The 14,451-nt window shown below is 55.6% G+C and overlaps 1 protein-coding gene across 3 annotated transcripts in view; it reads left to right on the forward strand.

The window, feature by feature from the left end:
- The first annotated feature begins 2,571 nt into the window (after nucleotides 1-2,571).
- AXIN1 (axin 1) overlaps nucleotides 2,572-14,451 on the forward strand; it is a 79,516-nt gene continuing 67,636 nt past the window's right edge. For 2 of the 3 annotated variants that reach the window (XM_058035780.1, XM_058035782.1), the window contains exons 1-2: nucleotides 9,622-9,660; nucleotides 11,635-12,606. In XM_058035780.1, coding sequence (XP_057891763.1) covers nucleotides 11,729-12,606 — 878 coding nt within the window. In that variant the 5' untranslated portion in view covers nucleotides 9,622-9,660; nucleotides 11,635-11,728. Of the gene's footprint in view, nucleotides 2,618-9,621; nucleotides 9,661-11,634; nucleotides 12,607-14,451 lie in introns of those variants that run through there. The other variant, XM_058035781.1, reaches the window with a different exon arrangement.

A 14,451-nucleotide genomic window follows, 5' to 3' on the forward strand; every position in this document is an offset into this window, starting at 1 on the left:
TGACAGGCCAGAAGTGCTGGCAGAAGGGGACAGGGAACCCCATGGCTGACATCCAGTGCCTGTTTGCCTTGGCTGTGGAGCAAGTCTTGGATCCCTCCAAATACAGAGACACGCCAATTCTCTGAGCTTCCTCCCGCAGTAAATGATTTTGTGAGCAATTTCTCCAGTTTTCTGTCAGGATAAGACCAACACTTTCCATATCTGTTCACCTCATGCTGGAAAGCCTTGAGATGAGTCGATGCCAAGCCCTGGGCTGGGCTTGTGTTAGGGCAGTTAAAGCAGCAGAAGACTTTGGAGACTCCCCTGAGTGTGTGGACAAATGGCACCCCCAGCTCATCAGGCAGGAAGAAGCAGGTCAGCCCCGGGCACTGCTGGGCTGTGTCCAGCATTTTGGCTGGCCAGGACCTCAGCTGGTGTCCATCAGTGCTGAGCCTTTCCTGTACTCCCACCATGGAGGAGGAACCCTCCAGGGAAACCTCCACTGACCCTTGGGCAGGGCACTGGGGGTGGAGGGGCTGGTGCTGAGCCCTGGCCACCTCACTGGGTGCTGGTGACACGCCAGGGGTCCCAGTTCACCATGAGGGGTGGCCCTTGCTGGGGAGGTGGCACAGGATGGTTGCTCCAAGGAAGGGCCACCTCAGAGGGAAGACAGCCAAGGAGAGCAGCTGGGGGTTTCCAAGGTGCTGCTGGGAAGCAGGGGTTGGGAAAGGGTGATGGAGGCTGGAGTCTCTGTGTGGGTAGAGGGAGATCCCAGAGGGTCTGTGGCTCTCCTACCAGCGAGCTGAAGGAGCAGAGGCTCCCAGAAGTTCCTGCCAGGACTGGGGCTCCCCCAGCTGGGGCTGGCCAGTCCCCCTGGCCTGGAATACGTGGGGTCCTGCAGCACACACAGCGTGCTGTGCCCCAGAAGGGCCCAGTGAGGGCTCAGGCTGGCAGGCTGTGACCTCCTGCCAGCACGACTGTCCTGCCCGGCACAAACAGCCACCAGGAGCCTGCTCCTGGCAATCAGCTGCCAGTGGCAATTAGATTCTGGCTTCTGGGCTGCCTGGACACCCAGAGCCAGCACCTCCCCAGGGTATGGGATCACTCAGAGGAGCATTTGGGGCACCTACTGCCCTGTCTGAGGAGCTCGAGGTTGAGAAAATCATTCTGCAGGAGAATTAAGGGGTGGAAATGCTGTGGGGCTTCCCTCAGCAGTGCCCACTGTGATCACAGGGACCCTCTGCCCAGGGCTGGCTGGGTTTGACCTCAGCAAAGCAGCCACAGCCTCAGCTGCTGCTGTCACTTCATGGGCTCAGAGCTCTCCTGGTGAAGGACGACGGTGATCTGGGACCTAAACCGTAACAACGGGGACCTCAGGAACAGTGCAGAGGGAAAATTCTTTCCAGAGCTTGCCCTGGATGCGCAAGCATTTCTGAGATGTCCTCGCAAGCCTCCCTGCGCCCAGCAAAGCCGACCATAAAGCCGTGGGCCACTAGGTGGACTCACAGCAAACCAGAACTGCGGGACAGAGCAATTCCCTGACCGTCGGCCTCATGTCCAGCGAAAGCCTCGTCAGCGACAGTCGTCCCAGGAGAGAGCACAGAAACCAGCGTGTGTCCAACTGGCCGCTGCCTGGCCAGTTGAGGTGGAAAATTAGCCAAAATATAGTCACAGGCCTTGCTTGTCACAAAAATTGTCATCTCCCTGGGAGAGGTGACCCTCCAGCAGTCAGCCAGGAACGTGGGGACCAGCTCTCCAAGCTACTCTGGTGATTGTGTCCAAAGGATCACACTGGAAATCCTGGACACACATCAAGGCACCACCAAGCACTGAGGGGGCTCTTGCCAGCCGAGCTGGTGACCACAGTTAAGCCAGAAGATCTTGCCCAGCATTACAAATCAGGTCTGTGAGAGCAGAGCAGCCAATATTTCTGCCCTGACCATCCTTCCCTCACCTTCCAGCAGCCCAGGTCACAGTCACTGATGGCTGAGTAAAGGAAATCCATCTTTCCCAACAGAATTAAGCAGGTTGAATTATCACAGGCTGCTCTGGGATAACCCTGCTGCAGGAACCAGGTGTTTCCATGGAGCTGCTCCTTGTGTTCTTCTCATCCTATTCCATCCCACCACGGGGACACTGGAGCAGAGGGCAAGCAATGGCCTGGGCAGGTGGGGGGCCCTGGCTCTGCAGTGGGGCTTGGGAACAGGGACAGGGTTGTTCCCTGCCACTGCTGCTCCCTCCTGCCTCAGCTCTAGGAGGAGCTGGGACCATTCCAGCAGGGATAACCCCTCCAGAGGCCCCTATGTTGCTCCAGACAGAGCACAGCCTGCCCAGACATCTCCCTCTGACAGCGAGGCAAGATGAGAAGTGCGTCCCTCAGGACCATAGGAACGGGTTCCACTCCTGTGAGTGGGGAGCACAAGATGTCCCTGCCTGGCCCAGCTCCCCTGGGAACACCTCCTGGGCAGGGTGCTCCCAGCAGGGACGAGCTGACCTCTCTTCTTTCTGCAGAGCGGCATTCCTGGGATGTGTGTGGATGGCACCCCAGCCCCGGCACCCTGAGAGGAGCAGCGAGCCTGGTGGTCTGCAGCATGGAGAGGCAGCAGTGCAGGGCACAGGCCCGGGCTGGACCCCAAAGGTGGGTGCAGGAAGGTGTGTGGGGTGTCCCTGGGGTGCTCACCCTCACTGCCTGGGGATGAGCAGCGCTGGGCACTGGTGGTGCTGGCTGAGCTCCTGTGCCATGCTTTGGGCAGGGCAGGCTGACCAAAACCAGGGGAGCTGCAGGGTTTGGGATGTGGCAGGGATCTGTCAGGGTCGTGGATGTGGCAGGGTCTCAGACATAGCAGGGGTCTGTGAGGGTCTCTGTGCTCTGCCACATATGGGAACCTTTCCCCAAAAGCAGCAAGAAGGGAGGGGAGGGCTGGGGGACACACCAAGGGACTGGCAACCTTATCAGTTCTGTGCCACAGCCCTGAGCTGGGATGGGAGCCCAGGGCTTATCTGGGGTGGGACAGGAGTGAGAAGAGAAGCCCACGTGAACAAACTGGGCTTTGCCCAGCCAGGGCAGAGGAACAAGAGCTGATATGGTCACTGGCTGTTCCTGGGGTTGTGAGTGGTGCAAAGCAAGCAGAGGAGAGTGGCCATGACCTGCTGTGGCTCTCCTTGGGCTGGCTGGAATGGAGGAGAAGGAATATGGGGAAAGCATTGACCAAAACTCCAGTCCTGAGCCCAAACATGAGGCTAGAGGGGGCTGACAGTCAGAAAGGAGCTGGGGTGGGCTGAGGGCTGGTGGCAGGAGGGTCACAGAAGTGTGGGGAGATAAGAAAAGTCCATGTCAAGCTCCTCTGTGAGGAGGGTGCTGGGTGAACAGAGCATCAGAGCAGCCTCCCAAGGCACAGCATCAGCTTGTCCATAATCCTTTTTTGGGGAAACATTAGGTTTGGGAGCTCTGTAACCCAGCAGGAAGGGCAAAGCAAAGCTGAGCGAATGAAGCTGATGCCAGGGCAGGCACAAAGAGGAACACCTGGAGATGAAGGCAGAGCAAACCCCAGGGAGAACAGGCCAGGGTGCTGGGACACTGCAGGGGCTCAGGGTTATGTACTGGGGCTTCTCTTTGCCATTTGGGCATCTGCACCACCATGGTCAAACACTGCAAAACTGCAAAACCCAGTTCAGACAGCTGCCTTAGCTGCTCCAGCCCCTTCTCCCCCTACATTTCTGAAAGAAGGTCACTCTGGCTACAGATCTGGCTACAATCTGGCTACAGTTTTTGTTATTTTTGATGTGAGCAGTAAAGGTTTTGCCCCATCCACCCACTCCAGGCCTGTACCCCAGCATAAACAGGGGATTTGCAAGCAAGCACCCATGTGGGAACAGGAGTGAACAGGGAAACTGGGATGATGTTTCTGGAGGGGAAGGATCTGAATGCCCAGAGCAGCCAAGCCCTGCAACCTTCCCACTGCCTGGAACAGGTTCCACCATGGGCTTTATGAAAGAGCAGGATCTGAAGCAATTAGAAGCAATTCCTTGAGCTGGAGAATCCAAAGAAGGAGGCACTGTGGGACCTGCACCCACAGCTCCATGGATGCTTTGGCAAGCTGGCACAGCCAGGGTGGGCAGATATCTTTATGCCCTGCAAGAAGGGATGCTGTGGTGGTTGAAATCAGCACAACTCACTTCCACTCTTGCCCCCAGCCCTGGCACATCTGTTTGTGGGCATCCTCACAGCTCACAATGAGATCTGCTCCATCCATCCCTCCCAGTGAGGCAGGCACTCTCATCCAGCCCCCAGCCCCATCCATGGCCACTTCTCTGCTCTGTTCTCCTCCCAGCCTATCCTGTGGCTCTGTTTGCTTGTCCCTTCAGTGGCAGCGCTACTGGGCTGTTGGTGCCTCATCCCAGTCAGGCTCTTTGGGATGCTCTGGGTTCCAATACTTTTATCTAGAATGCTAATACATTTTCCTCCTCCTATTCTGTAAGCATCATCTTGCCAGCGGTCCCAGAGAGAGCTGTCAGCCGCCTCTTGCACACCAGAACATTATGTTCTTGGCATCATTTTTTTCTTTAAATCGTTAATTTTTTAAATTATTATTTTCATTACTGGTCATGTAGTCAAACCCCGGGTCCTGCCTCAGCACTGAGGGTGCTGCAGGCCCGAGGTGGGAGGCAGCACATCCCTTTGCCTCTGTCAGTGATCAGCGTAAAACCTCATATTTCAGAATATTTCTATTCATCCCCTAGTTCCAAAAAAGCTTTTTGAATAAAACCACCGAATTTCGGCATGGCTGATGACCTTGCAGGAGCCTTTTAAATGGCAGCCAAAGGTTGAACAGCACCATCTAGTGCGCTCCCTCCCGAATCCGCCAGCGCCACAGGGACGCCGGCTACACCCACGCACATCCATCCCTGCGCTGGAAGGGAGCGCTGCAGCCTGGCAGCCCACCAGGCATCACCCGGCTCCGCTCAGAGCCACCTCGCCCTGCAGGAGCCAGCCGGCCGCTACAAAGAGGGGAATTCATTTGGGAGGGCTCTAGTCAGTGCTGAAGCTGATCCAAGCGGTTTCAGGCTCTGCAGGTGGGGTGTTGGAGAGCTGGCGGGTCCCAAGCTACCTTGGCAGGAGGGGAGGCTGCTACAGAGCACACCCCTGTGCAAAGAGGCTCTGGAATTGCACCAGCGCTGCCTGCGTGCAGCTCAGACTCCTCAGACGAAAGGCTCAGAGCAGTTCCTTTTCTCCAGTGTTTGCTGTTTGTTTCTTCCAGGCAGAAAGGAATGTGTGCGTTGGGAGATGGGAAGTGTCCATAACTCCAGGCTCACATGGGGCCAGCCTCAGCGGCAGTGGCCACAGGGGCCTCAGTGCACAAAACACCACTGCCATCTCCGTGGTGGCGTTTTTGGTGTAAGGATGGTATCTGGGGTAAAAGGCAGAGCTTCGTGGCCAGCTGATGAAAAAAGGAAAAATAAGCAGGTTTGGTTCACTGGCCTCAAAGACCTTGCAGTCTGATTCCTCCAGCACACAGCCAGGAATGCTCAGTGTGGTTTATCACTTGTTTGATGCCCTCAGATAAATGTGGAAGTGATTTTGGCCCCTGCTAGAGTGCAGGGATAAGCCTCCTTGTCATGAGCCACCTGAGGGGTAAAAGGCAGGGAAGGGGCTCCAGAGGGAGCCCATGGCTCTCTCAGCCCCAAGCATCCCTGCTAGAGGACCAGAAAATAAAGAGGCACCATGAGGGCTTGGCATCCATCTGTGGAATTTGCTTCCTGTGGCCTAGGAAGGGGCAGCTGCCTGGCTGCCTTGGCTGGAGCAGGGCAGGGCTGGCTCTGCTTTCCCTGGGAGCGTGCACAGGGCGATCCTGCACTGCTGGAAGGGACATCCAGCTGCTCTGGAGGTCCCCTGCCTCTCTGTGTCCCTGGGGGGTGGGATGGGGGCTGATCCTCACTCCAGGCTGTGTCCCCTGAGCTGGGGGAATGTGCCAGGAGCTGGTGGGAGCAAGATGAGCCCCCAGCACTTCTCCCACCTCCCCAGGTCCAGCCCAACCCGAGGAGCAGTAAGGAAGGTCAGGGAAGGATGGCATCATGAGGGAGGGCATGTCAAGCCCCAGCACTTCAACCAGCTGCATCCTGCTGCACCCAAACTCATTGCCCACCACCTCAGGCTCTCCCTTGCCACGGAGAATTCTTGCTCTGGTTTCTCAAATGAACTCAGTTCAAGCCATGAATCTTGCTGGGCCTTCCTCTGGCAGATGAAAAGCTCTCTACACCTGATAGTTTCTCACCCATGAAGTGGCTGAAGTGCTGTATTGGAGGCACCTCTGGGGCTCCTTTAAACTTGCTGGGGAGGCTGCGGGCCTCAGCTACTCCCCTGCAAAGCAGTTTTAACTCCCCTCCACCTTCTCTCAATTCCCCAGCCTCCTTTCCACAACACAGATGCTGGAACCCTCCTGCTGTGGCACCCAGTCCTGTCCCAGCTGGACATCCCCCCTGCTGCTCCCACATTGTCCCTCCTGCCTCCTAAACTCCCCCCATCCCTGCCAGATCCCGGCTTTCCAGCAGAAGGGCCCTGTGTTCAGTGGACAGACCCTTTCACAGCTGCTCGCATTCAAGCACGTTTTATTTGCCAGGGACTCGGCTTGTGAAGTTTTCTACAGCTGTCTTGACCTCGTCCGTGTCTCCTGCCCCTCTCATTTCCCTCGCCCCGGCGTTTTTCTCAGCAGGGCTTTTTAATCTATTTCTAGACCATTGATGGAAATACTGAATAGCATTGGGCTTCCCATCCAAGCCCGGACACCCACTGAGCGCGCTCCCATTCTGCAGGGATTCCCCATTGATGGCTGTCGGTTTGCCAGCTCCCAGCCCCTTTAAGGTGTCCCTCTTGATGTTGTATTGTGCTAATTTTTAATCAGAATACTATATGGATTAAGTCACATGCCTGAACAGAGCCCAGGTCTATTATTTCTGTGCCATAACCTTTATCAGCCAAACTTGTAATCTCTTCAAAGGATGACATCACAGTTTGACAAGAGCTATTTTCTGGAAACTAGGCTGATTGCATTAATTATATTCCCATCCTTTAATTCTTTACCAGCTGAATCCCACATCAGCTTTTCTATTATTATGCCTGAGATCAGCATTGCACTGCTACATGTAAATCAGCTCCGAGCATCGTTCACATGAGAGAGAGCAAGGAGCCACATCATCCTGCCAGGCTGTGTGCTGGGGTGGGATGGGGAGTGTCACTGCTCAGACTGAATATTTGGGAGCTTCACAGAGCTGGAAAAAATGTTACATTTCCAAAAGTGTTCCCTAAATGCACTGAGGCAGGCAGCTGTGGCAGCGTGATCACATAAGAAAGCAGAAACAGTCCCTGTTGGAAACTATTCTGAGTTATTTCTAATTTTCAGAGGATTGTCTATTGGCTTGTTTGCATGTTCAGCTTTTAGGATGGTATCTAGGGTCTGCCTGGCTCAGAGTCTATCACTGCTTTCCAGGGAAGACACTCGCTTTTGCACTTCCCTGTCACGCTACTCTCATTTGATCTCTGCATCTGGCAATTCACTTCTCCCTTCAGTGTCCCCAGTACTGCAGCCTCAGAGCTGGTGCACCCTGCTGCACACAACAAAACACGCCTGATTTGGGGAGTCTCCACGTGGTGTGACCCTTTCCAGTCCATGCAGTGCCACCTCTTGGCCAGCCCCTGATTTCTCCCCGCGGCGGTTGCCCGGCTCAGAGAAGCAGGACACATATTGCAGGACACACATTGCAGGACACACATGGCAAGACACGCATTGCAGGACACGCATTGCAGGACACACATTGCAGGACACACATGGCAGGATGCACATTGCAGGACGCACATGGCAGGACACACATTGCAGGACACGCATTGCAGGACACGCATTGCAGGACACACATGGCAGGACACACATTGCAGGACACGCATTGCAGGACACACATTGCAGGACACACATGGCAGGACACACATTGCAGGACACACATTGCAGGACACACATGGCAGGACACACATTGCAGGACACACATTGCAGGATGCACATGGCAGGACACACATTGCCGGACACATATTGCAGGACGCACATTGCAGGACACACATTGCAGGACGCACACTGCAGGACACACACTGCAGGACACACATGGCAGGACACACATTGCAGGACACACATTGCAGGACACACATGGCAGGACACACATTGCAGGACACACATGGCAGGACACACATGGCAGGACACGCATTGCAGGACACACATGGCAGGACACACATTGCAGGACGCACATGGCAGGACACACATTGCAGGATGCACACTGCAGGACACACATTGCAGGACACACATTGCAGGACACACATTGCAGGACGCACATGGCAGGACGCACATTGCCGGACACATATTGCAGGACACATATTGCAGGACGCACATTGCAGGATGCACACTGCAGGACACACATTGCAGGACACACATGGCAGGACACATGGCAGGATGCACATTGCAGGACACACATTGCCGGACACATATTGCAGGACGCACATTGCAGGACACACATGGCAGGACACACATTGCAGGATGCACACTGCAGGACACACATGGCAGGACACACATTGCAGGATGCACACTGCAGGACACACATTGCAGGACGCACATGGCAGGACACGCATTGCAGGACACGCATTGCAGGACACACATTGCAGGACGCACATTGCAGGACGCACATTGCAGGACGCACATGGCAGGATGCACATTGCAGGACGCACACTGCAGGACACACATTGCAGGACACACATGGCAGGACACACATTGCAGGACATACATTGCAGGATGCACAATGCAGGTTCCAAACCAGCTCTAGTTGTTGTTGGAGGCAAGAGCAGCTGCGGGACCCGTGCCCCTGCATCCCCAGGCCCCTGGTGTGTGGTCCAAACTGGACAAAGCTCAGAAGTGTCACAGTGTTCGACACGGACAGAGCCGTGGAGGCTGGCGGTGTTTGAGGGTTGATGCCCTTTCTGGGCAGAGCCCTTCGACGAGACCCTGGAGGTCTCCGAGAGTTCTCTGCGGCCGTCTCTGCCCGGGATGCTCACGGGCTCCCCACATCCAGGGCCGGACGAAGCCCCGGAGCCATTCAGCCCCTAAGGTGCCGGGGCTCTGCGGGAAGCCGAGCCCGAAGCCTCGGCCATGTGCCGGAGCTGTCCGGGGAGCTCACCCCGTGCACGTCACATTGTGCTGCGGCTCCCGGCAATCGAGGCCTCTCCGAGCCGGGAGCTCCGTGTTTCGCCGGGCCGGCCCTGCAGGGGTGCGGGGCCTGCAGCCGCCCCGGGTCCCGCGTGCCGCCGCGCCGCCTCCCCGGGCCGGGCCGGGCCGTGCCGGGCCGTGCCGGGCCCGCTCCGCCCCGCTCCGGCCGCCGGTCCCGCAGTACCGGGCGGGGGCGCGGGGGGCGCGGCTGAGCCGCCGTGCCGGGCTGGGAGGCAGCGGCGCAGGCGGAGCGGAGCGGAGCGGGGCTCGGCTCGCTGCTGCTGCTGCTGCACTCGCTCCCCGCCGCCGCCACCCGCCTGCGGCCGCGGCCATGGGCGTCCCGGGCCGCCCGCTTTGTGCCGCCGCCGCCCCTCCGGGCCGCCGCCGCCGCTGAGCCGCATGGGCCGGGCCCCGCGCCGCCCCGGGCCGCCGCCGCCGCTCCGCGCGGGTGAGTGAGGCGGCCCCGGCCCAGGCCCTGCGCCGAGGCCGCGCCGAGGCCGCCGCGGGCGGGAGCGCGGGGCCGCGCTGGGGCCGCCGAGCCGGGCTAGGCCGCCCCGGGCGCGGGGGGGAGGCCGGGCGGGCCGGGAGGGTGAGCGGGGCCGGGGGCGGCGGCGGGGGGGCGGCGCGGGCCGGGTCCCGCGAAGTTGCCCGGGGGGCGGCGGGGGCCCCGCGCGGCGCCCTGTCAGCGGCGGGGCCGCCCCGGAGCCCACCCGGCCCCCGCCTCCCGCGGGCCGGCCGGGGGTCCGCTCCGGAGCCGGGCGGGCGGCTCGGCCGGGCGCCTCGCGTGTCCTCCGGGAGGCTCCCCGGGGCTGCCCCGGCCGGGGCGAGGAGCCAGCGCCGCCCCGCCGCAACAATGCCCGGCGTGGCTTTGGGGCTGCGGTGCCGCTGCCCCGGGGGTCCCCTGCACCCGCCCGGGGGTTACCGGGGACCTGCACCGCAAACGAGGGGCAAGTCCTGCGCTCGCTTCCAGACGCGGGGTGAAAACCACCCAGAGCCGCCCCGTGGTGCCAAAGCCCGGCCCCGTCCCGCGGTGCCAGGGCAGGGGCTGCGTGCCGGGGGCTCGGGCCGGGTGTGAGCGCGGCGCTGGCTACTGGCGGGGCCCAGCCATCCTCGCTGGCCGCTCGTGGGCTCGCTGGGTTGTTTCACGATGGACAGGTGGGCTGTAAGGTACAGCATCGGCGGTTCTTGGTTTAGCCAGGATCAGGAAATGGGGGGGAAATGGCAAAGCATCCCACAGATGTTCGTTGGTGTAGGGTTTGCTTTGAGAGGGAGGGCAAGCTAAAATGTGTCTTTCCTGCTGTGTTTTTACATGCAATTGAGTTAATCCAGTGCAAGGAGTAATTTGTGAGGCTGCTAGTGCTCTGCAGTACTTGGGGCTTAGAGGCTGAGGCTGTTCTGTAACACAAGGCTTTTGCTACTCGCTTTAAATGATGAGGTTAATTTGTTGAGCAGCAGAAGTAGCAACCCAGGGATTGCCCTTTTCTTCCTTCCCTGCCTTCCCCATACCTTCCATCCTCCATATTGACTCGTTGCTCTGCTTTAAAAACATCTTACTTGATCAGGTTTCCTTGTCAAGGTGCTTTTCTCATCTTCCTTTGATGACCTGAAATTTTCCCAGGCTCGTAGCATGCAATTTTGTTAGTGTAAATGAACCTTTTCTCAACGGCTTGCCTACAAAAAGTAGTGCTAGAACTGAGCTCCTGTACTAACATGCCCATCTGAAGCAAGAATGCAGTCCAGATGCCCAAAATATTAGGGTCAACGATGCATCTGGATTCCCCTAGAGCTAGACGAGGCGACGCGGCGTATTTCTGAAACGCAGAGATTTGTGAGGAATGTGGCGCTGGTATGTCACTTGAGCATACGAAAGCCACCTGTGTTTGATTAAGGTGCAGCCCTGCTTTCAGGACTAACTGGATGTTCTTTAATAATCATTTTCACAAGCCTTAAATTCCTGTTTAAGGATAAGAATTTCCTAGATCCACAGCCAGATAAAAATGTGTTGCCTTAGTATGATCTGGTATGTGTCCTGTGCAGGTAGGCAGAGCAGAGGAACTGGTGGCAGTGCAGAAGATGGCATGTGCCCTGTGCTACCTGGGTATGGATCTCTTGGATGTGGGCTGCCACATGCCAGGGTCTGTATAAACCACTGCTGTTGGGAAATTGGCTGGTGTTTTAGCATAGTGTCAGCTGTATCAATGATGCCAAATTCTGGATGTAAAGTTTTGTGATATTCTGTAACTGTCATTTTTAGCCTCTGCCTGGTTTGAGCTCGATTCTGTGCTCTCAGAAGTTACCAAGACATTGATTTGCTGAAAAAGAGGTGTTAGTATAGTAAAGGTGCAGAGCATAACCACTAGTTTGTTGTCTTAGAGTGTTTGTTTCAAGTGATACAAGCTTACTTTTTCCTCGTCTGTTTCAGCCAAACAAACTTGTTCACCTTGGAGCTACAGATATTGGTGATTTGAGATTGGCGCTCATCCCCCACTGCTCCCACGCAAGCGAGGACCAGAAAAATGAATATCCAGGGAAAGAGCTTCCCCTTGGACCTGGGAGGAAGCTTCACTGAAGATGCTCCAAGGCCACCAGTTCCTGGTGAGGAGGGGGAGCTCGTGTCCACAGACCCAAGGCCTGTTAGCCATGGCTTCTACTCTGGTAAAAGTGATGTGGTCAGAAACGAGATGTCCACGGCAACACCGAGGCGCTCCGATTTGGATTTGGGGTACGAGCCCGAGGGGAGTGCTTCGCCAACTCCACCCTACCTGAAGTGGGCCGAGTCACTGCACTCCTTGCTGGATGATCAAGATGGCATCAACCTCTTCAGGACTTTCCTGAAACAGGAGGACTGTGCAGATCTGCTGGACTTTTGGTTTGCCTGCAGTGGCTTCAGGAAGCTGGAGCCGTGCGTGTCTAATGAGGAAAAAAGACTCAAGCTGGCAAAAGCCATTTACAAAAAATACATCCTCGACAACAATGGCATTGTGTCCCGGCAGATCAAACCGGCCACAAAAAGCTTCATCAAAGACTGTGTCATGAAACTGCAGATTGACCCTGACATGTTTGACCAGGCCCAAACGGAGATTCAGTGCATGATAGAAGACAATACCTACCCTTTGTTCCTTAAGTCGGATATTTATTTGGAATACACAAGGACAGGTGGGGAAAGTCCAAAAATTTATAGCGATCCGAGCTCGGGATCTGGGACAGGTAAAGGGCTGCCTGGTTATCTGCCAACTCTGAACGAGGATGAGGAGTGGAAGTGTGACCAAGAGGCCGAGCCCGAGGCCAGCAGGGACTCGGCTCCTTCCAGCAGGCTGACACAGAAGCTGCTTCTGGAGACGGCCACGCAGCGCGCGGCCTCAGCCCGGCGCTACAGCGAGGGCAGGGAGTTCAGGTAGGTGGGGAGTGGGCCAGGGAGCTGCCGGGGGGATGTGGGAAACCTTGGAAAAACATGAGTGCTGGGGAGCGTCCACATTGGTACAGGATGGTGTTGCCGGTTGGGTCGATGGAGTGCAAAGCTTTGTTTGAAACTAATCGCAGGTTGTTTTAAAGGTGTCTTTGGCTGTTCCTGTCTGATAATGCCAAATCATCCCTGCAGCATGTTCTTCACCTGGAGAAACTGCTGCTGGAGGTGTTCAGGAGGCACGTAGGGCTTGGTGGACAGTGCAAAGCCATGGGTAGCCCTCATGCATGTGCAGGTGGCTGGGCAAGCTGCAGTGCCAAGTTTGCTGTAGCCTGCACCAGCAGAAGGTCAGTGTTCAGGTACTGCCAGATGGGCAGGTAAGCTGGTGGTGACACTTCTGTGTAGAAATTGTCATGAGCCACAACTGGGAGCTCACAGGAGAGAGATACCCTCACTTGGTGATGTGGGTAGGAGTGAAGCAGCATTGATGGTGCTCCCTGATAATGGTACTGCTTTGCATATGCCATTTCCAGCACTGAATTCTAACGGTGTCAGAGTCAGAATCCCCAAATCCAGTTAAAGCCATGCCCTGCTGAAGCTCTTCTCTTCATGAAAGTAATTGCTGGGTTTTTTTAACTGTAGGACTGGCACAGTTCTGCAGCCTGTTTTTTTCTGGGTCCCCCACCCACTTCCAGCCAACATGGATTTTGAAACTTGCTGAGAGCTCAGTTAAAATTCCAGACAATTAACTTAGCAGGGAGCTCTCTGCGATCAATAAGCATGTGTGTGTCTAACCCTTGCTGAATCAACAGAACCCAGCCAGAACACATTCCTACTTTTTTTTCCCCCCTTTTTAAAATAAAATCTCCTTGTTTTAAGACCTGCTTAGGCTAAAATCTGACGCTTTGTGAAGATTACGAAATGAAGTAGCTGAACTGTCCTCTTCAAAGGCTCCTGCCTTATGAAAAGCATTTCTGTGTTTAATCTCCCTCAGCCGTCCCTTTAGGCTGGCAGCTGGAAGCGCATCCCGCCCCACGCAAGGTCTCGGCGCCTTTCAGATGGCAAAATGTTCTTGGTTTGATTCTTGTTTTCTTACAGATTTTGAGGAGGGGATGTTGCATGTGAAACTCTTGGGGAGGGGGGAAGAAAGGGAATTCATGTGGGCTCCCGCTGCTTTAATCAAGAATCAGAAAAAAAATATCCCAGTGTCTTGGGACTTTCCCATGGAATTAATAAAAACCTTGAAGTGCATTCCACTGAGCAGTTGGGTGCTCACCATAAATGAAGGATTAGAAAAGTCTCTGATTTAAGTATCTTTTTATTTAAGCAATAATGGTTTTAAAATTGAAAATAACTTGCTTGAGGGTCAGCTGTGTTTAGTTTCCTTACCAGACCAGGTAGTAAGTAAATCCTGTGTGTGTGACACTGTTTAGCTCCAGCTTCAAGAAAAAGGTGCACTTCACCCATTATCTGAATATATCTGTGCCAGGTTGTAAAATGGTGTAAGAAATGTGCTGTGAAATAGAAGTGTTTTGAAGTAGAGTTCATCAGTCCTGGGCATTTTCATATGAGATTGGAACAATGTGAAATAAATCTTTACCTGGAGGATGGAGATCAGAGAAAATGTGTGGCTATTAATTTGTAGTGTCCAACAGCCTGTCATTGTGGCTACTGACACTCTGCTGACCTGTGGGGTGGGGAGGCAAGGAAATGTTTGCCCTTCTCACCAGAGCAGGAATCACTTCTCAGCCTGGAGAAGCTGAAGATAAGGGATTTATTTTATTTTTTAAATGCTGGTCTGTCAGCTTGTGTGGTGTTCAGAGCATTGCCATGGAA

Source organism: Melospiza georgiana, chromosome 16 (assembly GCF_028018845.1).
Source record: "Melospiza georgiana isolate bMelGeo1 chromosome 16, bMelGeo1.pri, whole genome shotgun sequence".
NCBI classification, from domain to species: Eukaryota; Metazoa; Chordata; class Aves; order Passeriformes; family Passerellidae; genus Melospiza; species Melospiza georgiana.